Genomic DNA, 22,758 nt, shown 5'->3' on the forward strand with positions numbered 1-22,758 from the left:
GCAAACACGTGACAGAGAGTTGTTGAAGCTAAGGATGCAGCATTGCAACATGCCAAACTGACTTCAACCTGGAGGCCCGACCAGACCCCCTCTACGACTGCCCGTGAACACGTTTGCTGCAGCGGTTCGCCGTTCAGATGCGCCCATGGCGTTGACAAAGCTACTCCCATTCGTTCCTTCACCAAGCTATGATCCTCGCCATGGGCAAACATCAAACTCATCAACTGTTACGGCCATGGTTGGACGGGAAAAGAACGTGCTGTCTAGTCATTTTATGGCATAATCTCGGTGTGTGGTATCATTCAAAATACTCTGTACTAAAACAGCCTGTCATGAGAACATGACGGCTCTTCCTGGCCGCATCATAGCTGGCCAGGGCGCTGTAATACGCAAGGCTCATTCGAGCCATCTCCTAAGAACGCCCATGAAACGACCCCCCATTACAGCGTTAAAGTAAAGCCCTAAAAGCGTATATACATTGTGGGACACGTGAGGGTGAAGATGAGCAAACTTGCTCGGTTCGGTATTAGGAATAGGCCCCAGAAGTCGTCATCATGACATGATGTATGTTGCGGTCGTGTGCAGTGGTTTGAGTGGAATTAGTTGGCCTTGACAATGGGAGGAAGTTCAGTGCCGAAGATGCTGTCCCAGAACCGGCTGGTGACTCCGAAGCCAAGCTCGTAGTCGAGGAAGTGGTGCTGAAGGTGGTACTTCTTGAGCTCCTTGTACCACAGAGGAAGGTTCTGGTGATGCAGGAAGTAGTGCGTCAAGTCGTAGCAAATGTAGCCGAAGATACCTCCGCAGTAGACGGCCGTGGCAGCGTGCCAGCTGTACGAGAAAACCCAGTGCGCGAGCTTGTAGAACGGCGTGGCGAGAACAACGAACAAGGTGGGAGGCATGACTAGGCGGTACTTGTCCATGGGCAAGTAGTGGTGGATGCCGTGGAGGAGGAAGTGTGCAGTGATGCCAACCCGGTTGTCAGGAAGCCACCTGATTGAACATGTTAGCCTGATGGTCTTACCACGCTGAATCGAAACGGGGAAACTTACTTGTCGAGATGGAACAGGAAACGGTGCAAGACGTATTCGATCAAGCTCCAGAGGAAAAATCCGAAGCCCCAGTAGCAGACCTCCTGGAAGGTGCTATCCATGCCCTCTCTTGCCAGATAGGTACCGTAGGCGACAGGCGGAAGCCACGCGAGCGGGACTACCCACCAGGGTGTCTTTGACAGAGGCTCCAAGAAGTTGCCAAATAGAGGCGCGGACTCGCCACCCTTGTAGTGGCGAGGGCGGTGGACTTGATCGAGGTAAAACTCCTTGCTGAAGCCGCCGAACCAAATCTGAGGGAACAGAGGGCGGCTCAAGTCAAGGAACTTGTGTTTCTTGTAATCGTTTGTGTAATCCGTTTCCTTGCTCAAATCCTCCTCGCTGGCCATACCGGTCCGGGGATGGACCCAACGTTCGCCGTCCCAAAGCTCGCCATGCTCGTTCATCTGAACGCCCTCGGCTTCTTCAGTCTTCTCGATGGTTCCGTTGGCGTCGCCATTCGCCTTTTCGTTTCCTTTCGCTTGTCCATTCGTTTTGCCATTTGCTGTGCCATTGACCTTGCGAATCCCGTTGACGCCGTTGACGCCGTTAACGGTCTTCTGGTTGATGACAAAGCCAACCAGAGAGTCATCCAGGACCTCGTATGCGGCCTCGGAGTGAGGATGAGAGGTCGGGTCGCGCAGAATGGCATCGATGTCCTTGCCAGCGTAATCGTAGACGAGATCGGCTCCACCGGGATGATCTTGAGCGAAGTCGGTCACATCGTATACGTTGGAACCGATGGTGACATAGCAAGACTTCTTGGAGTTGTGAGCCTCAACCTCGGTGCGAGTGAAGGTGGGGAGAGTTCGCGCCGGCATGTTGCTGATTTTTTTTTTTGACGATTTGTTCGTGGCTATACGTAAACGGCAGAGAAGGATGGGTCGAAAGTATTACTGTTGTCGCTAGAGGATTTCTAGCGCCCGAGTCCAAAGTGGACGGAATAGGAGTTGAAAGACAACAAAGGGAGTGGACGGGTAGAATCGCAGCAGAAGTCGCAGTCGCAGGCCCTAGCGAAGGAGAGAGAGGGAGGTGAAAGTTTGGGGGAAGAAGTGGCACGGAGGGAAGAAGTATTAAGATGCGGTACGGTGTATGTATGGATGGGCGAAAGCAGGCGGTCTATGGTGAGAAAAAGGAGCCAAAAGCCGGGAGGGCCGGGAGGGCGAGGTTGAAAGGCCGGGGCGATGTGACTTGAGGCTCGGTGGGCACAGGGTGGTGAGAGGACGGAGACGGGTCGAAGAATTAATTTAGGGGGGATGTTTGATTTGGGGATCGGGGGACGTGAGGTGGACGTGGAGAGCAGGCGTAGTGGCAGGGCCAAGGAGAAGCTCTCTACGCGACTAGCAATCTCTCTAGGCCAGAAAAAAATACGGCCTGGTGGCGTTACTTTGGCACAGAACGGGACCTGGCGGAAGCTTGGACAGCCGATTCGTGGTTCCACCTGTTGACCACTTTCGCCCGGCTTTTCAGGGTTTACACTGTGCGAGTGTCTTTTCTGTCTTTTTTGGGGGGGGAAGCAGATGGATACAAAGTTACAAACCCCGAAATTGCACCTTTCACCTCAGGTCAGCAACAGTCGAACACATCCAGAAGGGGCAATGAGTGACGGGGTTGACAATGCCAGACTGTATGGGTACGAAGTACAGACTACAGACTACAGACTACAGGAGCCAAAGGGGTGGGCGAGGAAGGAGTCAGGTACTCAAGATGCGGGACTGACGGGGAGGTGTGGGAACCGCTGTTGATAACCCAAACATGGCCTGGGACGACGGTCTGGGACGGAAGACCAGGAACGGGGACTTAGGAGCATCTACGAAGGGGCACATAACGCCCACCCCGCCGTACTTGGTCGTTGCCACGACTGCAACAAAAAAGAAACGCCACACAAGAACAGACCAACAGGCAGGGGAACATCGAAACTTCAAACGGGTGAAATAGGCATTGGGCAAGTTCGGCAAAAATCTGAAGGTGGAAGGGCGGAAGGGGGGTAGGGAAAAGTTGCATGGCAGTTTGAGGCGGGAAATGGTGACTACATGGACATTTTCATGGTCACTTAATCCCGGTGGAATTAGTCCGCGACAATCACCGAGCCCAGCACCTCAAGGCTCAGGCAATAAGCAAATCCAGGACTAGTCACTACGATACAATGCAGTCGGCTGTCGGCCCAGTCAGATCGACCCAGTTGTCAGGTCTGTGCAGAGGGCTCCTTCGAGTACCTATTTACTAGGCATTTACTGGTAGATGGGCTGTCGTGGCATCCATGTCGGTGCGTGGATGATGATTCTTCTCCGCGTCCGTCTTGACCGACCTATGTTGTTGGTAGATTTTTCGAATGAACGATCAGTAATAAATCACATGAAACGAACACCGAGCCGTGGGGCCGCTGGGGGCGGTGTAACTACCTACCTCAAGGTACCATTCCATCGATCCCGAGCAAGAAGAGCCTTAAGAGGCGGCTTCTCGTGGCTTGCAATCGAGGGGCAGTCTTGGAACACTCCAGATAAGATCGGGAATGGGCTCTTGGCCTCCCACAGTCTTAGCACCTCCAGCCATGGGCCGTGGCCCCCCGACCCGAGGACCAAGATCGCAGTGAGTGGCGCGCGATGGCAGCGGCGGCGGTCTGTGACAGCGAGCATTGTTGGGGTCGAGTCTGAGATTGAGTTAGTGGAAGCAAGTTGAAGCGTCTTCTTGCAGTACGCATATTGATGCATGAGCCAGAGATGGGAAGTGCATACAAGTACGTACCCGCGATAAGTCTACCTTACCAAATTGATTACACGTGCAGTCCACCGTCCACCCGGGTGCCTCAATGCTCATACCCATGGAAGGTACCTTACCTCAGCTCACATGGCCTTACCTAATCAACATGATCCAGCCACTTCACAGATTCGTGGCTGATGAGCCACGCGTTGGGTTCTCCAAACAGTGCCTTTCGGGCTGATTAGTCTTCTGGCCTCATTTTCTGAGCTGAACAGGTAATTAGGCTGTGACTTACACAGTATGTTACCATAAGTAAGTGAGTAGGTATGTATCCGGACGGAAAGGTCGTTTATCTGGATCCTGTTCATCTCCCTGCCTTGGCCTTACCAAGGTTGGCTGACCACCCAGTATATCACAGTATCAATCCCCCGCACACAAATGTAGCTGTCAGTATCAAAGTTAAGTCGCGCCCAAGACTAAAAGAATAATACCTAGACAAGGAAACGAACACGGCGGCTAGACCATCTTTGGCACGCAAGCATGCTTGATCATCTCGTTGGGCTGGACAAGATGCTGGGGACAAGCCTGGAGTCTGCCAGGGACGCATGGCATTGGTCCAGGTCCCGTCTAGGTACTTGGTCGGAATGGAATCCCTCGAGTTGAGCCAATGTCGGGGCTCTCCTGCGCGGGTCTGCCCTACCAGTCGGACCCCACCCTGTTGCGCGTAATGGGAGAAAGTCCGGGCGGATCTGATGGAGGGGCACTCAGTGTTTGGGGACAGTCGCCGTCTGCTGTGCTGAGCTCAGCGCATAGAGAGGCGGGGCAGGGTGCTAGGAGTCAAATAAGGTATTTCAAGGTTCCTGCGCATCTGATGGTCGCCTACACAAGCATTGGCGACTTCCATTGTCCCTCGACTTTGGTAACCTACGGCTTTCTTTGGCTTACGTTAACCATAGACAGCCCAGCCGCCGTGGTTGAGCCCGCTTTAAAATCAATCAAAGGTAAAAAAAAATCAAAAATCAAGAGTGGGTGAATGAATGGAGGGGCCTATCTGGGTACAGTCAATGCTCATCAAGCTCATTCTAGGTTGAGCCCAACTGAGGTACCTTAGCGCGTGCTACCGGGCAGCTTCCGGCAAGATGCCGTGGATGCTTCCATTGCTTCGCCAATCTTAAGGTAATTAAGGTATCTGGGATAGCAAATAGGTACTCAGAATCTTCTGCCTCGTCTCGCGATGTAGCATGTCACGATGCATCTGTCGAAATTATACTTAGGAGTAAATGTGCTGCCAATCGCGGTGCAATGCAGGTCAGTATGGCACACATATGACGCAAGCCAATAAGCCTACACTACGGCTCTTGTTTACACAGAGCTCAGCTGTCCCCCACCCCTCTCGCCAACGGAACTGTCCAAACGTATTGATGAAAGGCAGGCAGGTAGGGCAAGGGAAGCATGAGGTGTCGTCAGCAGTGATTCAGACATGCGTGGTGGGGGCATCCAATCGGTCCTTGATAATAGTGCTTTCGACTTACCTACGCTCTGTGCACTATCTCAGACTACTTGTCGCAAAGAAGCAAACTGCCCCCCTCAGCCCCAGGTTGGCAACCCAAGCCTTCAAAGTCTTTCGCGGCACCTCTTTGCCGCTGCGAGTACTACCTCAAGGCTCAAGTGGATTTCGCCCAGACATTAACGTAGGTACTCATAAAGTCGTGGCTCTTGACGCAGACTGCTGCTGTCGCTGCGCTGCCCTCATCAAAATTCCAGCTTGAACTTGTGAATTCGACAAGACCCCCAAATCATCTTCGGCTCTACCTGCCTTGCCCTCATTCGTGTGGGCGTGCCTTACATCACCTTAGGTAACGACTCGGAGCTTACCTCGTCTACTGCCTTAGCCCGGCTTGAACCATCCCGCTCACCTTACCTCACTTCAACTTGCCCTTTTACCCCTCCAAAACAAAACAAAAAAGGCCCATTCTTGACCTCGTGGACTCGGATACTCTGCGCGACCCCTCCATCGCTCCCCCGAACACCCAACGCATCTTTGCGACTGAACTTCACATCCAGTCTTTACCGATTCCTGGATAGCTTTCCGAGCCTCCCGCGACCCTGAACCATGGCGTCATCCGGTCTCGGGAGAGGTTCCATCCTCCTCGCCTTCTGTTTGCTCCTGGTGCTTCTGCCAGGTCGCGCCGCTGCCTTTGGCGCTGGCAACATCCCCTCTATTGCTCAGGTGAGTTCTGACACCTTGGACACCTCGTCCATTATTTTACCGTTTCGTAAACTAATGCATTGCGATCTACGTCTAGGTTGAGGGTGTTAATTGGCGTCATGGAGGTGTGCACCCTTTTGTTTGCTGTGCTTACCCCTATGGTTGACTGACATGCTTGCGCACAGATATCGAGGACATGCTCAAGACCATTGCTTTCTTGCATGGCAAGAAATGGACTTCTATGTTGGTATCCCGGGTCTACTTTGGCAACTGGCTCCGAGACTACTCCCAAGCCGTCGATGTCGGTAGCTTGAAGGGAGTCAACGCTCCCACCATCAGAATCCTGGTATGTTCTTGTCGCGAAGTAGGTATCGGTGTGTTTCCTTTGTACTGACTTCCTTCGACAGGTATGGGTACTCTCCTTCATGGCCTTTGGCTATGCGACGGAAGAATTCGAGGTCACCGAGGAGCGCCTCGGCGTCTACCGCCCTGAGGAACACATCGACAACCCCCTGGGCTACGCTGATGGCATGGACGCGCGCAAGTTCGACCCTCGCCTGCGTGGTCCCGTCGACTCTGTTGAGACACAGATCGATCCCCGCACTGGCATGAAGAACTACATTGCCAATGAGTCTGGTGGTTGGGCGACCAGCGCTGGCTACTTGCGCTTCAGTTTCGCCCGCAGCATCCACTTCGGCCGGGTTTACACCAGCGGTTCGCGGGGTTCTGGAAAAGAGGCCGATCTCTGCGAAGCCCTGCGCTGTCTCGGACAGGCTCTCCATTGTATGGAGGACTTCAGCGCGCACAGCAACTACTGTGAGCTTGCTCTTCGAGAGCTGGGTCACCACGAGGTCTACCCTCACTGCGGTACTCAGACTGAAATCAACCTGAATGGTCGCCGTGTTTACCCTATCGTCACGGGTACCTTCGGTGCTGTGGACTTCTTGCACTCCGTTCTCGGAGAAGCTACGGACCACTTCACGCAGTCTGAGGTAGATGAGATGAATGTCGCCTTGAAGAATGCCGAGGGAATGTCTGCGAATATCACTGGCGGCACCGGATCCCGTGGCTTCTTGGGAATCGGCTCCTCTAAACCGAACGACTTCATCTCCCTCGTCGGTCAGCTTCCTGGCATTGGCGGAGATCTGGCCACCCAAGCTCGCAGTCTGCAAGCCCAGTCGAACGCACAAGAGCAACAGAACACTCGGTCTGGGGGCGACCTCAACCGTGGTGACCTCAGCCGTGAAAGTTCCAACCAGGTCCCCGGTATGAGCACCAACTTCGACCCTGTTGAGACTGCGCGCAAGATCTATCCGATTCTTCAGTTCCGCGACAAGATTGTCAAGTCCATCAGCAACATCATTTCCAAGATCCCGGGCCTAGAGAAGCTTTTGGACCACATCAGTGAGACGCTAACTGCCTTCATTCTGGGATTGCTGGCGCCGTTTGTCAGGCCCATCATCACACAGGTCTCCAAGGTCCTGAAGGACGGTTCATCTACTGTCATTGACGCAAGCTCCAACTCTCAGCTGGAGCCCTGGAAGAACCCCAACTGCTCTGATCCTACTCACTCCATGCTCTCAAAGGACCATTTCACCAACATCCTGAACTCGTGCGCTGGCAGGGTTGCTGCGACCATTTTGCAATATGTCGTCCCGTAAGTAGACTTCATCTATGGACAGGAAAGTTCGAACATAGCTAACGTAGAGACAGGCGAATTCTGTATGCCTGGGAAAACCCGGGTGTGCCTGTCGATGAGGTCGTTAATGATGTCCTCCGGGCTTTCCACCATCCGGCAGCTCGGGACGAGAGGGTTCAGATCCAGAGAGATATGTTCGAGACTGTGCGAAAGTGGGCAAATGAGAGCCCCCATAAGCACCAACTGTCCCACCTGCTCTCATCAGAGTCTGTCAAGGCTGGTAAGAACCATATTCTGTCCGGCGGTGATGGCACGAAGAGCGTTGGAGGTCACACGCACTCTCATGGAGCCTTCGACAGCTTTGGAGAACTGGGACACGGCAAGGTGCAGGGTTCTCTCTGGAATCAAATTCGCACTCGAGATCTTAGTTCCATGGAAGGTGACGACAGGAAGCCTTTGTCAAGCTCTCCCCTCCCTTCATCCCAGCAAGACTACGGATATCACCAGAGCGGCGGTGACACCAGCCACCACTACTCGGAATCCCAGTCTCAGGGTCATGCTTCTGGCTACTACGGTGGCGGCCAGTCTGACCCCCAAGGCTATGGCCAGCAGCCGCCTCAGCAGCACCCGGGCCAGTGGGGCTCTCCTCAGCCTCCTCAGGGCTATGGCGGACCGGGCTATGGTGGCCCTCCAGCCGGATACGGTGGACCGGGCTACGGCGGACCGCCACAGCCTCAGTACCCTCCTCACCATGGAGGTCCACCCCCTCCGCATCATCAGCAGGGCGGCGGCGGCTGGAGCCAGTATCCAGGCCAGCATCGCTACTAGACTGATTTGCGCAGTGTGGTGAGGGGAAGGTTTCGTCTATTAACGATCGGGTCGAGGGTTACAGACTGGAGTCTTTGGAACACGGAAATGGCTTAGGCCGGAAGGAAGGGGCGGAGTACACAATCCACGTATGGCTGATGAGAATGATTCCCTGGGACTGTGCTTAGCAGCACACGAAGTATGAATTGCAATAATTTTTTCCGTGCTTAATGTTCGTATTTGTTGAATTGTATGTATGATTTATCTTGTCCCTCTCGAATGACCAACCCTTGCTGCCAATGCTCATATGGCACATCAACCGATGAATGCCCGTGCCTAGATCCCCAACTCCTGAAGATGTGATAACGATGGTGATATTGCTCCGTTACGCTGAAGAAGACATACATGATTGATTTCTCGCAGTTGTGTGAAGCATTACTGCTTGCCGCGTCGGGGATCCAACGCCTCGGCCCTCCTCTTGTCACGGATTTCCTTGGTGCCGAGACTGCCGACTCCGCCCTCCGACCTACGCTCCCACCCGCCGAGTCTTACGACCTGACAGGTGGCATTGTCGCCGTCATGGGAGACCTCGGTGGCATAGTTGACCACATCCTTGGCGCCCTCTTCGGGCGTCCTGGCCTCCTTGACTACGTCGACAATCTCCTGGTCGCTGAGTGTGCCCGAGATGCCGTCGCTCATTAGGACTAGGAAGGAGTACTGTGCAGGTCCAATCTCGACGCGGGTGATCTCTGGCTCGGCCGATACACCAATGCGTTTGCTTCGCATGTCGCCGAACGCGCGGCTGTTGGCCAGCCCTGCGATACGGTCCTCCCCGAAGCTGTCTGCCGACACCATGGACCCGGCCGGCGCATAGCGGCGGAGACGACGGCTCTCCGTGGGAGTGGTTGGGTGATGGTCTGACGTCAAGGGTTGCGCGAGGCCGGTGGTCGTTGTGCAGAGAAGTATACGGGTATCACCCACATGAGCCACAACCAGGGTAGACTGCGCATTGGGGTGCCAGAATGGTGCTGGCGTGGGTGTCGATATGAGAGCCACCGATGCCGTCGATCCGCCCTTGAAGCGAGCCGGGCCACCAATGCCGTGGCCTGATGGTGGTTTGTGTGGAACTCCAAGAATCTCGTCGTTGTTGACGGGGCGGTCGTTTGCTTGAGGGTCATCGGGATCAGGTTTGCGTGCCTGGGCGGAGATGAAGTCCAAGTCTGCTCTGAGGAAGGCGTACATGAGGACGGACTCAACTGTCACCCCGGGCTCGTCGGCGTCGATTATCTTTTCTTCTGATAGTTGGAAGTACTCAGGGTTGAAGCGCCGGAAATATCCTCCGACGGTTTGTCGATACTCTTCCACAAGGTCTTGTGCCAACTTGATAGCCTTTGGAATGTCTTCTACCTTGACCGAGACTGGTTTGGCCCCTTTCATGGGCTCCTCCCTTTCGGGATTCGTCAAGACGCCGTGTTTGTCTTCCTCGGGAACACGAATGTCGTCCTTGACATCTTCCTCCGTCTTCATAAACAACTCCTCATTGGGGTCTTCCTCCTTGCGACCCGTCTCCGGTGCCGGGCTCCTTGCCAGGCTGCTCTGGAGGCCAAACTCAGCAGAGGACTGCTCAATATAGCCATGCAGCTCATCACGCAAGAACTCGGCGCACTGAGATCCGCCATGCCCGTCGAATATACCAAAGTAGAAGACCTGGGGGTCACCAAGTGCGCTGTCAGCCGAAGTTGCCTCATTGGGTTTTTGGATCGGCCGCCTCTGAAGACTGATAGGAGCCCTTTTAGCAAACGCAGGCACGCTAATCGTGCCAGCTTGGTTGGTATCCTCGTTGTACGGCCGTTGACCCCTTGAGGAGAAAACACCATAGTGATGTTTGGCTCTCTTGAGCGGAATCCGGACCACTGTAAGGTCTCGGCTAGGCATGTTGAGAGCTGCGGCTACTGGAGAGGATCCCGGCGTTACTTTGTGGGGGGTCGAAGCATCGCGGGGCAGCTTGTGACCGGGGCCGGAAGACGTTCGAGAGTCAGGGTGGAGAGAAGATGATGGCAGATGGGTGACGAAGTAGTTGTGGAACAATCGACGGTTTCTCGAGCTCGATGTTTTGCTATTCTTGAGTATGCTTCGTTCTTCGCAATCGAGTGACGTGCGGGGCCGAGTCGTAAGCCATCGGGGGGTTGGCCCTTGGGTGGTGTAGCATCGTCGCGGCGGGTGCCCAGGAAGTGCGACAGAGGTGGGCTGGTCGATGGAAGTCCTAATGCTGGTATTTAGGGGGGAGTATACGCATCGCACAGCTGTGGACGAGATAATCCGCGAGGACCCATGATACGGCACTATTCGTCGCGTTGCGAGACAGCGTGTTAGAGCTGGCATTGTTCCGAAAGGGCGGGATTCGGTTGGCGGGGAGGAGAGCGTCACCGGCACTGCAGCAGCTCAAGTAGGACAACCTTCAAGCTTGCGAGAGCCATGGGCTATAGCTCGTCAGGCTTGAGTGGCGGCCTGGCGAGCCTGAGAGTGGGATTCTGGGTTGGCGAGCTTTGGTCGATGGCGCGAACGAGGGGGAAGGCTTGTCAGCTGTTGCGTCGGCGACGGCGAGGCATTGGCAATGGACTGCCACAGAGCTGGATATCGTGCGTGGCCTCGGATACGTCTCGAGAGGGCGGAAGAGACAGATGGACTATTGAGTTTGCTTACCAGCTGCTGTGCTTGTTTCTGCGATAGACTGGTTGGTCTTGACACTGTGGAATTGGAGGAATTGGTTTGGCCAAGGCACACTGTCGGCCTCGGTTGGATCATGGATGGACCCAGCGACGTAATAAGACCGACCTGGAAAGGAAGGACGGGACGGGGACATGCTGAACGTGGAGGTTCCTTCTCCGTGCCCTGCCAGCTGCCCGTCTTAGCTGCAGCCAATCCCGCAGGCTACCCTTGGATTCGGGTACAGCCCACCGTAGCTCAGGTGCAAACAGTACCTCAACAAGGCACATACAGCCGACAGCTGCCACGGCTGAGGTAACCTAAGGTACGGCAAGGCAATGGAGGGATAATCTTATCTAATCAGCTCCCGAGGTGCACCGTGCCAAATCCCAGCTCTTCCAGGAAGGAAACACAGTAGACCCACTGCGGTGGAATCGAGCAGGCAGAAGGGGCCTTTGTCTCTTGGAGAGGCGAATGACATGAGTGTCACTGACACCGACACTATTTATGACAGTCTTGGATACTCCTACGCACTCAATCTTGAAACGGCTGCCTGACTGACACATTATTCTACAAAAGCCGTGCGATGGCCAAGTATAGCATCGACATACATGTCAGTCCCTGAGTCGCGGCAGAGATTCCCCTCCCAAGTTGCGCTGTCTTACGATGGGAGACTCGGCAGCAGTTCAGGATGACACATCGGATCCGTCCTCGGGCGACTCACCCCCCGTTGTGCTCATATCCGACGATGGGGACATTATTCTAAACGTTACATTCGAGACGTCCAGAGAGACCATTGCTGTGGCTCGCAGGACTTGGCAAGCTGCCAGTAAGAAGATTGGCGCACCACGGATGCCCCAACCCAACTTGAGCCCCAACATTCAAGTCGCCTACCGAGTCAAGCTTTCCATTTTGAGGAAGCACTCTCGGTATTTTGAGAATCTTCTTGGCAACAAAAAATTTGCCGAGGCGAGCAACGTCGAGGAGACCCTCGCTCGCCTGGTTGCGGACAAGCTGAAGCTGGCTGAAGTAGATGCCCGGGACTTACCCTGGATCACAATCGTCGATGACGATGAGGCAACCCGGTCCGTTGGACGGGAAAAGGTCTTTGAGGACTTGATGAGGATCATGCACGGGAAGCCGATACAATCCACCTCTGTCAACATGCTTCATGTGACTACTCTAGCCATTCTGGCCGATCGATTTGATTGTCGGTCCCTCGTCTCAAGATACCTTAGCCTCGAGCTCAAGTTCAAGTGGCCTTTGACAAGTGCTAAACCAGTGCGAGCGGGCACTCAGAAGAAGAGCCTAGACACGGAGAACGTGCTTAGACAGAAGATCCTGGTCGCTTGGCTGTTGGAGCAGCCACCTAGACTCCATAACTACACGCGAGAGCTGATTCTCCGTGGCTCTGTCCGATGGAGCGAATTGTCTCTCGATGAGAATCCACGTACTGAGCTGTGGTGGAGTTTGCCGGACGGCCTGGAGAGTGAGCTCTTTTGGTCCTAGTTTTTCGATCAATGACACATGCTGACTTGGGATCAGGGGAGCTACAGTTCCGACGGGAGAGTGTTTTGAATACCATTGCTTCAGTCCATCGCCATTTCCTCGCCCTCTACTCGTCTCGTGAGAGACAGTGTAAGCTTGGTTACGACTCGAGTTCCGCTTGTGACTCGTTCCAGCTGGGCCAGATACTCAAGTTCTTCACGGCCAAGGAGTTGATTGGCATCGTTGACTTTGGTCCCAGCTCCTACGACAACATCCCAGACTCCTCGGTCATTGACATCGAAGATATACTGGCAATTCTGAAGCAAGTGCCCAGCTATCAAATAGACAAGCACCACACCAACTGCGGTATTCGAGCACGCATGGACTCTATTGTGGAATACATCAGATCGATGATGTCGTCTAATGTCTTGTCTATTGCCCAGGCCGAATGGAAGAACAACCAGGCATCGGCAACATGGATTCCGGCGGAAGACGGGTCGAAACTGGACAGGGAAGGGAAGAAGTTTGAGTTCACCAGGAGCCTGGCAGGCGATCAACGACTCCGGTACGAGGGCAACATGTATGCCGATAAGATGGCACGCAGGCTATTTACTGCTGATAGGTGGGATTGGACGCCAGAGTATTGATCGAATAGAAACATGAAAACTACAATACCCGGTATTCAGAAAGTACTGGAATTCAAATGGAGATGTCTGTCTTCCTCCTTCCAGCATCACGATTGATCGTAACAGCGCCAACTATTATCCTAGGTAGCAGTGTGTTGAGGTGCTCTTGAGGGGTGATATTGCACATTTCATCCTTTGAATACTGGCGAGTACGTACACGGTGACATCACTCCATGGTCTCTTTACAATCCGAAGGAACTTGACCGAAGCCACCGGTCCTTGGAAAAAGAATATTGTACATGTCTCGAGGGTGAAAGGGTTGCACGCTAATGTTCAACCTCAATTTATCCTATGAGTTCGGCCATCCTTCCGACCTCATTACCATACAGACAGCTTTCACATTATATTGTCCACCAGCATGGTATCCTTTCAGTCATGATCGTCCATAGTTCCAAAGGACTGACGATAGCATTCAATTGTCCCTGCTGCTCCAACTATGACGAAGCCGTCACAGTCTTCGTAGTCGATGCCCCCTTATCTTTCTCAGATGTGCTCGCCTGCTCGCTTCCGCTACGGTCATCGGAGAGGCGCCTCTCGGCTTCCCGAGGAGCCTTCGCCTTCATGAAAGGCCAGTGTCCCTTGGTCTCGTGGAATCTCATGAGGAGGAAGCAGCCAATAACAAAGATCCAGTAGACGTTGTAGGAGATCACGGAGCCGTACGTTGCCGAGTTTGTCCAGCCGAGGACGGCGTTGAAGATACCCCAGCCGCCGCCACCGTTGAGATCTGGGCTGCAGCACTTTCGGGAGGTCAGCACTGGGCTGTTAGTCAAGCAGGGACAAGGGGACTAACATTTACGTGCCACACGCTCTTGTCGATATCGTAGGAACCCGGTCCATTTCCGAGTTCTGCAGCGTCGCCGCCGACAACCTTGTTCCACTCTTGCTGCTCGAAATCACCCACCGCCCTGGAGAAGAGTCCAGCGGCAACGAGGTATAAGAGGCATGTGGAGATGACAAGGAATACTTGAAGCTTCGCTGTGGAACCACCTCTTTGCAATTGTCAGTATACAGCCAGGGAACAGGAGGAGCAAAACAACTTACTTGTAAAGGAGGTAGCCGACAAAGGCACCAACAATCAACCCGACGATGGCGGGGAGCGGCACGGCAGTCGCAGGCGCAGAAAAAGACACGCCAGCCACGAAGACAATTGCCTCAATTCCTTCACGGAGCACGGTGATGAAGGGCAGGATAAACATGGCGTACTTTTCGGCGAAGCGCTTGAACCACCCCCGGCTGGCACCGGTCTTCACAGGAGACTCCATTGCCTTTGCCAACTTGACGCGCCACTTCTCTTGCATCTTACCGATGCGGAGCAGGGCAGCGCCCATGATGGTAATGATGATGGCGGCGAGGAGAGAAAAGGCGCCTTCGTAGTAGAGTTCGTGGGCCTCCCAGCTGTTTCGGCCGACCTTGTAGAAGACGGCGATGACGACGGCCGCGGCGACCAGGCATATCACGAAACCGATACCTGTACCGAGCCAGACCTACGGGAAAATGCATCAGCAACGGGCCTCGCTTCATGAGCGTATTGATGCCACTTACCTGTCTGCGCAAGGCCTTGTACACAGCCACATCTCTGTTGGGTCCATCGAGGGTCTGCTTGAGGAAGGCCAGCAGAACCGACACGATGATGACGGTTTCCAGAGACTCTCGAAAGACGACCAGGAAGACTGGTACGGAAAACACGTCGACGGTCATTTTGGGCACCTGTACGTAGGGCGTGTTGTCGATGTCTTGGTCACTGGTTCCGAGCAACGAAGAAGAAAGAAGAGGAAAACAGACTTTTGTCTGACAAGCGTAGAAAGGGGAGGACGGGCAACACAGACGCAGATTAATCTGATAAAATCAAATCAGATAATCGCTGGGACTAGCCGATGAGGGTGCCGGTACTGGTTGGTCTTGTGGCAACGGATACGACGAGCCGAAAGGCGGAACGCTAGCCCAAGTTTGCCTCAGGGCAAATAAGAGAACACAGACATATCTTGATAATCAGGCGACCTTTTCTCCTATGGTAGCAATCAATCATGGATTTATGAAAGGGCGGAACATCTGCTCTGGACCGACTGTAGTCCGAAGGGAAGGTTGACGCGAGGGCGAGAGGAGGGGACGTGGGACAAAGGTGGTGCAAGCTCTAAAACCCGGTTCCAGGCGTAGGGCCAATTAGACCAGCGCCGAGGTCTCATTGTTGCATGCAGACCGGACTATTTTCCCTCACCACAAGCTTTTTCTCTAGTCGATTTTCTAGTCGATTTTAGTACACATTTTTGGGGGTGAGGTTCCTGTTTCTCGTTTCGTTTTACGGTGTTGGGGATAAAGCATGCATGGGAGAGCTGCGTCCCTGTAGACTGGGCTCGCGTTGCTTAGCGCGGGTTGATGGAGAGTGAGGGGCCTCAAACGGACAAGGATACGTGAGGCACTTATGCGCTCGCGATATTGCTCGATCCTTGAGAGTTTTGACGGGCGAGAAAGGGTTGGTGGGCGAGTTGTTCTGATCTGATGGTCGATGTGTAGAGGAAAGGCCCGTGATTCTGTCGATCGAGATGGGATGACACAGATTGACTTGCCTCTAGCCCTGCACTGTTTCTATTCTTTGACACGAAGGACAACAGAATGGACTCTCGCTGAGACGCCCAATTGTCGATCTTCAGCCATACGTCGGCAACGTACAACGCCGTTGAGTGGTGCAGCGGTGCTACACCAAGCAAGCAATGTGGCGGATGCTGGTGGTGTTTTGATGTGGGATGCCGGCGGCAAGCCAGAGACGAGTTCAAAGATGTGCTAGACTGTGACAGTGACCATTGAGCTACCTGGTTCCCGTAGCCGGACTCATTACTCGTAACAATACTACTTACAACTAACAGCTTGTAACTAGTTTGTCTCGACAGCGATGGCGGAGTTCCATCGATAGCATTGCGATCGCCGCCAAAAAAAAGTCTGATGGGCTGAGGGATTTGGGACCAGCTTTCATGAAATTGAGCGGGCATATGGGACACATCAACTGGAAGGTATATTGTCACTTCTTGCCATGGGTTGGCAACCATGATAAGTTGAACGGCCCTGAATGGACACTCAGCGATCAAGAATCCATATACTCCGTAACTCCGTGCCTGGTCCTTTGTTCTTGAGGAACCCTCTCAATAACCTCGTGTATCGGTTCATCCTGAGTTTCTATGACAGATCTCGCTGTTCAGCTCGCTCGAGAATCCTGACAAGTCCAAGAAGCAATTTCCACACTTACCGCACCGACGGAAACCGACGGAATGGGACGAGGTAAAATAGTCGATAGACCCTCTTTCTCGGGTTCTCAGGGAGTCATGGCCTCTTCTTTGACAGGCCATTTCGCCCATCTCACCCACATCGGGGACATCCTTTGGCAGAAGCGAGGCCAGGCGAGATCCGAGTTCGCCTTAGCGCGGGGAGACAAGCTTTTTCTCGGCTGTAGGGGCCCTGGTTAGTTGATCTCCTTTGCAGGTGAAAAAGATCCCCTCCCCACCCTTTTCTTCTGCAAGCTGCAACAGCAACGTGATGGACAATAATGCCGAGTTCCGTGCGAGCCAGTCGCTCCTCTCGCTACTACAACTCCATCGTCTCGCGCTATCAATCGACGCCTGATGTCTTTGGGTCTGAGTGGCTTGTGTTAGTGTGGAAAACTTGGTCATCTTTCGAGTAACATCTGATAAGATGATGGCGCGCTAGTAAGGTAGCGTGTGCCCGGCCGCCCCCTCCGCCCAAGGAGCTGGCACGAGCGGTGTCGGGACCACTGGAAGATCAGATTGATAAGATGTCTTGGGCAAAGTGCCAAAGCCACGAAGGAGCGACAAGGGGAGGGGGGTGTCTACGTGGAAAGGGTCACCCCAGCCAGGGTGGCAAGCATTGGTTCCCCTCGCCAGAAGTTGCCGTTTCTTTGAAGCGAGCTGAGAGAGAGGAGAGCCAGAGTTGACCTGACCCAAATCGAGTGGAAGCTTTGTAGAGGGCCCCGTTTCCCTTTCTTTCGAGCGATGTGAAATCTTCTTGCCTCCGGTCTGTCCCCGGATCAATCTGTCTGAAGGCATACACAAGAAGCCGCTCGTGTCACTGCGAGACTTGTCATCCTCTGCCGCCTTGCTCTTGGCGAATTCTTCCCTGCGCATCACAGAATAGCAAAGGCCGAGACAGAGAAGCAATAGAAAGAAAGAGGTCAATATGACAGGCACAGCAGGCCTTTTGGCCCTCCTCTCCGCCATCGCGCAGACGGCCCACGCTGCCACGGTTTCGTATGACTTCAATATCGGCTGGGTGACGGCGAACCCAGATGGCGCCTTCGACCGCCCAGTAATCGGTATCAACGGCCAATGGCCGATTCCTCGCATAGAGGCCAACGTTGGGGACAATGTTCTCATCAACGTCCAAAACCAGCTCGGGAACCAGTCGACATCCCTTCACTTCCACGGTCTCTACATGAACGGAACAACCCACATGGACGGACCGGCGCAAGTCAGCCAGTGCGCCATTCCACCGGGGTCGTCTTTCACTTACAACTTCACTGTAAGCAATACCCTGCAAGATGGTGATGAGATTGCTTCTGACAGTCGAGCGTAGATCAACCAGCCGGGAACCTATTGGTACCACTCCCACACGCAGTCGCAATATCCGGACGGCCTGCGACAAGTGCTGGTCATTCACGACCCAAGCTCGCCCTTCAAGGACCAATACGATGAAGAAGTCGTCGTGTCTTTGTCCGACTGGTATCACGACCAAATGGCCGACCTCATTCCTCCCTTCATGAGCAAGGGTAATCCAACAGGCGCCGAGCCCGTTCCCAAAGCCGCTCTCATGAACGATACGCAGAACCTCAAAGTCCCCGTACAACCCGGCAAGACGTATCTCTTCAGGCTCGTCAACGTGGCCGCCTTTGCTGGGCAGTACGTTTGGATCGAGGGCCACAACATCTCTATTGTTGAGGTCGACGGCGTCTACACGGAGCCCGCAGAAGCAAGCATGATTTACATCTCTGCAGCTCAGCGGTACAGCTTCCTCGTCACGACCCGAAACGAGACCTCGTCCAACTTTGCTATCGTGGGTAGCATGGATACTGTAAGTCATCACCAAACCCCAAAATGCACCTCGCGCACACCCAGCTCACAAGTGTAGACCCTCTTCGATACCCTTCCGGATGACCTCAACTACAACGTAACGGGCTGGCTCGTCTACGACGACTCGAAACCCACAGACCCGGCAGCGACACTCGACACCTTCGAGCCCTTCGATGATATGACCCTCGTTCCCTACGACAAGCAACCCCTCCTCCCGGCTCCTTCTCAGACCGTCGAGCTCGACGTCATCATGGATAACCTCGGCGACGGCGCAAATTACGCCTTCTTCAACAACATCACCTACAAGGCTCCCAAGGTGCCCACCCTTTACACCGTTCTCTCCGCCGGCGATGCGGCGACAAATGCCGAGGTGTACGGCACCTACACCCACCCCTTTGTCCTCGAGCGTAATGAGGTCGTCCAGATCGTCGTCAACAACCTTGACTCTGGCCGACACCCCTTCCACTTGCACGGCCACGAATTCCAGGCCTTGTACCGCGCCGCCGAGGATGGTGGGACGTTTGCCGATGCCAATGTTACGGAGGCTGATTTCCCTGCTGCGCCGATGCGTCGTGATACCCTCGTCGTTTGGCCGAATGGCAACATTGTTTTGCGGTTCAGAGCGAATAACCCTGGTAAGTTTATCCACTACCCGAAATCTGGCAGCGCATATCTTGCTAGAATCATTCCTTTTCTAACAGTCATCAACTACAGGCGTCTGGCTATTCCACTGCCACATCGAGTGGCACGTTACCTCCGGCCTAATGGCAACCTTTGTTGAGGCACCGCTGGATCTCCAAAAGAACCTCACAATCCCCCAGAACCACCTGGACGTCTGCAACGCAGGCAGCGTCCCGACAACCGGCAATGCCGCGGCCAATACCAAGGACTTCCTGGACCTGAGCGGACAAAACACACCGCCATCGCCTCTTGCGGATGGGTAAGTTGATCTCGAAATAATGACAATGTAAAACTTGCGAGTACTGACAGAAGCGAAAAACTAGCTTCACCACGAGAGGAATCGTCGCCCTCGTCTTCAGCTGTATCACCGGCATCCTCGGCGTTTTGACAGTGGCGTGGTACGGCCTCGCAAAGACGCCAGACGGCCCCTCCGAGTCCGGGTACACGGCTCCGGCGCCGGGCGTGGCCGCGGGAGTGGAGCACGTGGCCGGAAATCATCAAAAGGAGCCAATCATGGTTGGAGCCGGACACGGCGCGTCGGGTGTAAGTCATGCTTGACGGTGAGATCGTCTGCGAGTTTTCACAGTGAGAGCTGTAATCTTGCATGGATGAGGCTAGACGAAGCTTGACTGAGTAAGCCGCCCGGGTGAGAAGGCTACGGAACCGTGTGGTGGCTCATCGTTTGTCAGACGGAGTAGCACTGTTGCGTGGCGATGTTGCACTTGACCAAGTATCTGGCAACGACGTTTGTAAGAGTTTGTGGGCGCGATTTCATGAATAGATGAATCATCAATTAGTCTAATGTGTGGAAGAAATTGAATAATGAAGACAACAAACTCCAGACTCCTGGATCTGACACTCGGCCCAGACCCTTATTTCTTCCCTCCCCTACATGGTTGTCCTCGGCATTCCCAGCCAGACATGTGTGAATGCACCTGGTGCCATTAAAATTCCGTACTGAAGGAATCTGCTCTTTGCCGTGCTCCGATGTTCTCGAGACTACAAGGTCTTTTGCTCGAGCTCCCGAATCCATTCTTTTCCCAACACCCTTCCCAGTCGCCGGTGACATACCGATTCTTCTATGTCGACACAGACTCGTCGATAGTGCAGCTGCCTGTCCCGGTCAGCTTGTGACGGAGAAGGCACCTTCTGGCACGCAAGCTCCTTCGTAAGCCGACAAGCACCAGGAGCAACGTCCAGCAGTGTGACTGCGCTAAGCGCCACTTGCTTACTGACTTAGGCGCTCTTCGACTTCTTTCTGGGCAGGCCCTGCGCCTTCCTCATGGCAAGATCTCCTTCGGCGAGCCACTTGCTCGCATTGACGATTTGCACAATGTTGATGAACTGCTTCGTGGCCATCACGGGGAAGCTGATGGCAGTAAGGACCCACGGCCAGGTGGAATCCATCTTATTCGCACGCGCAAGCTCGAGAGCTGCCGCGCTGTATGGATTCGGGAAGATATGGCTGAGCAGCGACGTGTTGACCTGCGCACCGGCCTGGATCTGCATTGCCTCTGAGTTGGAGACAGAGTTGAGCAGAGAGGGCGAAAGAAGCGGCGAGGAGAAGGACAAAAGGTAAAGCGCGATGAAGAAGAGTTCGTTCAGTGCGCAGAAAACGAAGAGGACAGTCTGCAGGGCATCAAGTCAGCTCAAATGTCGGCTTCAATGCGCTTCAACGAATAACGAACCTTGTTGGTGTAGTACAAATGCAGAATCCAGCTGCGACTCTCGTCGACGTTCTTGTGGCTGCTTTCGGAACCCGCCATGGTGAGAGTGGTGTACATGTGAATGTAGTGGCTCGAGAAGTCGAGTGAGAGGAGCATCTGGAAGACGATGGTCCAGCGAGGGAACGCGCAGGACAGGAAGACTAGCAGGCACGAGGTCGTGCATCTGTCAGTGACCATGTCGAGGACGGCGCCGAAGCGCGTGGATTGCTCGAAGGCACGAGCGGCGTATCCATCGAGAGCATCCAGGAGACAGGATACGCTGTACAGCAGGGAGCAAGTTCGCGGGTGGAGGGGCATATAGTAGAGGGAGGCGATGGCAAGCACGATACGCGAGTAGCCTGCGACAGGACACTTGTTAGCAATGTGCTACCATGACTACAGCTCGCAAAACAGACGTACCGATGATGTTGGGCCAGAATAGGAAGATGTTCTCCTTAGGTCCATCTTCCGAAGCTTCCGTCACTGGAGCTCCGTTGCCATTGCCATTCATCGCGACCTGGTCGGCTGGTCCGTCGCTTGTAACTTTGGATGATTCCGCAGCGGCTGCTTGAGCGGCTTGACGCCTGGTTTGTCGGACCGACATGGTGATGGGTGTCTAGAGATTGTAGCTCAATAGATGGAAGAGGTTGATCGGTCGAAGAATGGGGCGTGAAGAGCTTTTAAACGGCGTGGATGAGGCGACCGAGGCAGCCGGTGTTCCAGTGGAGGTTACACGGTTGATCGATAAGTGGCTCCTAGTGACAGGATTCGTCGCCCAAGACAAGGGATGGAGATGGGTGCAGGATTGCCAGCCAACTTTGCGGAGATGGTCTATCAAAGGGGAAGTCGTGAGGCGCAAAGGAGATCGGATAGGATTGATAGACAGAGACGACGCGTTCAAGATGGCTTGGTGGAGGAGGAGAAGGAGAAGGCGGAGGTGGAAGAGAAAGAAGTGTTCGAGAGGCAGCAGCTGCAGTGGTAAATGATACAGATAGCAGAAGCCTGCCCGTGCTGATGTGGGATCGGACGGTACCTTCGGAGTGGTGGGTTGAAAATGTCTACTGTGTAAGGGCTTGCTGTGCCTGCTTACTGCTTTTCTCAGCTTGAGCAAGCTTAGCCGGTGTCAAGTCGACCCAAGGACCCAAAGTGACAGATTTCGGCACGCTATCGTTGCTTGGCTTCTCCTTTCTCTTCTGATCTCACAATGGATGATAAGTTTCCACCCACTACCTTAGACTACGGAGTACGGACGCGTAAGGTATTTCTTTCCCTAGATTTCTACTGCGAGGTACCTCACGAAGCGGGTCCTCTGCCCTGCCGCGCAATGCCCGCCCGACCTTGGCTACCTTACGTAGGTAGCAACCACAACCCGCTGTTTGCCTAGGTAGTCTTACGTATCTCGCAGAGGTCCGGATCGGCAGTGGGCACACTCTCTCGACTCCAGTTGCCATTTTCGCTTAGTTGCCTCTCGACAAGGGTTTGGAGGTGCTGGAGACATACGCCCTGACTCCTTAAGGTTTTTGTGCTACCTTTAGGTAAGACCGTAAGGCGGGCTGCTATTCGTAGGTTTCTAATATCCGTAAAATCTGGCAGGTTCGACCTACCCAAACTGGCACAGCTACCTAAGGTAAGGTAAGTGGAGGTGTTAGCGGGCTTTTGACTCTAGCAGTGATAAGAAGATACAGGATAAGAGAGATAAGACACATTGAGGCGATTCACCTTTGGTTGATGGGAAGGCCGATGCGCGACCTCGCTTCCTAATTTCACTTTAGGTCATTCATATTATCGCCGAGAAGAGATATTATTGCACAAACGAGCATACATAATTTCACATTATCATTTGCACTCAGTCATCTCGAGGTTGAAAATGAAGAACAACAGCGACTGATATCAGTAAGGTGGCATGTGACTCTGGTCTATCCGTAGAACCCTGAGCATTGCACTAAGGTAAGGTAGCATCCAAGGCACGATAAGAAAGA

The 22,758-nt window shown here is 53.9% G+C and overlaps 9 protein-coding genes across 9 annotated transcripts; 5 read left to right on the forward strand and 4 right to left on the reverse strand.

The window, feature by feature from the left end:
• Positions 1 to 410: 410 nt before the first annotated feature.
• On the reverse strand, positions 411 to 2,123 carry BDP55DRAFT_181763 (cytochrome b5-like Heme/Steroid binding domain-containing protein). Its single transcript, XM_060565821.1, has 2 exons — positions 1,050 to 2,123; positions 411 to 990 (listed from the first exon to the last, which is right to left on the reverse strand). The coding sequence occupies exons 1-2, from the start codon at positions 1,904 to 1,906 to the stop codon at positions 600 to 602; spliced, it is 1,248 nt and encodes a 415-aa protein (XP_060428318.1). The 5' UTR covers positions 1,907 to 2,123; the 3' UTR covers positions 411 to 599.
• Positions 2,124 to 4,083: 1,960 nt separating this feature from the next.
• On the forward strand, positions 4,084 to 4,768 carry BDP55DRAFT_667261 (uncharacterized protein). The gene is made up of 3 exons (XM_060575162.1): positions 4,084 to 4,101; positions 4,281 to 4,631; positions 4,742 to 4,768. The coding sequence occupies exons 2-3, from the start codon at positions 4,453 to 4,455 to the stop codon at positions 4,761 to 4,763; spliced, it is 201 nt and encodes a 66-aa protein (XP_060428319.1). The 5' UTR covers positions 4,084 to 4,101; positions 4,281 to 4,452; the 3' UTR covers positions 4,764 to 4,768.
• A 1,130-nt stretch (positions 4,769 to 5,898) lies between these two features.
• On the forward strand, positions 5,899 to 8,461 carry BDP55DRAFT_729705 (heterokaryon incompatibility protein Het-C; the record flags this gene model as incomplete). The annotated part of the gene is made up of 5 exons (XM_060579605.1): positions 5,899 to 6,015; positions 6,092 to 6,119; positions 6,180 to 6,340; positions 6,402 to 7,651; positions 7,708 to 8,461. The coding sequence occupies 5 exons, from the start codon at positions 5,899 to 5,901 to the stop codon at positions 8,459 to 8,461; spliced, it is 2,310 nt and encodes a 769-aa protein (XP_060428320.1).
• Positions 8,462 to 8,654: 193 nt separating this feature from the next.
• BDP55DRAFT_667266 (phosphatase 2C-like domain-containing protein) lies at positions 8,655 to 11,304 on the reverse strand. The gene has a single exon (XM_060575163.1). The coding sequence runs from the start codon at positions 10,820 to 10,822 to the stop codon at positions 8,876 to 8,878; it is 1,947 nt and encodes a 648-aa protein (XP_060428321.1). The 5' UTR covers positions 10,823 to 11,304; the 3' UTR covers positions 8,655 to 8,875.
• Positions 11,305 to 11,812: 508 nt separating this feature from the next.
• BDP55DRAFT_554454 (uncharacterized protein) lies at positions 11,813 to 13,281 on the forward strand (the record flags this gene model as incomplete). The annotated part of the gene is made up of 2 exons (XM_060569391.1): positions 11,813 to 12,635; positions 12,692 to 13,281. The coding sequence occupies 2 exons, from the start codon at positions 11,813 to 11,815 to the stop codon at positions 13,279 to 13,281; spliced, it is 1,413 nt and encodes a 470-aa protein (XP_060428322.1).
• A 90-nt stretch (positions 13,282 to 13,371) lies between these two features.
• BDP55DRAFT_181939 (iron permease FTR1 family protein) lies at positions 13,372 to 15,377 on the reverse strand. Its single transcript, XM_060565822.1, has 4 exons — positions 14,863 to 15,377; positions 14,362 to 14,804; positions 14,111 to 14,309; positions 13,372 to 14,057 (listed from the first exon to the last, which is right to left on the reverse strand). The coding sequence occupies exons 1-4, from the start codon at positions 15,016 to 15,018 to the stop codon at positions 13,755 to 13,757; spliced, it is 1,101 nt and encodes a 366-aa protein (XP_060428323.1). The 5' UTR covers positions 15,019 to 15,377; the 3' UTR covers positions 13,372 to 13,754.
• A 45-nt stretch (positions 15,378 to 15,422) lies between these two features.
• On the forward strand, positions 15,423 to 16,106 carry BDP55DRAFT_667270 (uncharacterized protein). Its single transcript, XM_060575164.1, has one exon. It carries the CDS (start codon positions 15,824 to 15,826, stop codon positions 16,100 to 16,102), a length of 279 nt encoding a protein of 92 aa, XP_060428324.1. The 5' UTR covers positions 15,423 to 15,823; the 3' UTR covers positions 16,103 to 16,106.
• Positions 16,107 to 17,502: 1,396 nt separating this feature from the next.
• Positions 17,503 to 19,631, forward strand: BDP55DRAFT_554350 (multicopper oxidase; the record flags this gene model as incomplete). The annotated part of the gene is made up of 5 exons (XM_060569383.1): positions 17,503 to 17,844; positions 17,899 to 18,393; positions 18,451 to 19,027; positions 19,107 to 19,332; positions 19,397 to 19,631. 5 exons carry the CDS (start codon positions 17,503 to 17,505, stop codon positions 19,629 to 19,631), a joined length of 1,875 nt encoding a protein of 624 aa, XP_060428325.1.
• Positions 19,632 to 20,309: 678 nt separating this feature from the next.
• BDP55DRAFT_633141 (CDP-alcohol phosphatidyltransferase) lies at positions 20,310 to 21,383 on the reverse strand (the record flags this gene model as incomplete). Its single annotated transcript, XM_060572515.1, has 3 exons — positions 20,310 to 20,702; positions 20,762 to 21,138; positions 21,200 to 21,383. 3 exons carry the CDS (start codon positions 21,381 to 21,383, stop codon positions 20,310 to 20,312), a joined length of 954 nt encoding a protein of 317 aa, XP_060428326.1.
• Positions 21,384 to 22,758: the final 1,375 nt, after the last annotated feature.

This window comes from Colletotrichum godetiae (assembly GCF_030913485.1).
Source record: "Colletotrichum godetiae strain CBS 193.32 chromosome Unknown BDP55scaffold_26, whole genome shotgun sequence".
Classification (NCBI taxonomy): domain Eukaryota; kingdom Fungi; phylum Ascomycota; class Sordariomycetes; order Glomerellales; family Glomerellaceae; genus Colletotrichum; species Colletotrichum godetiae.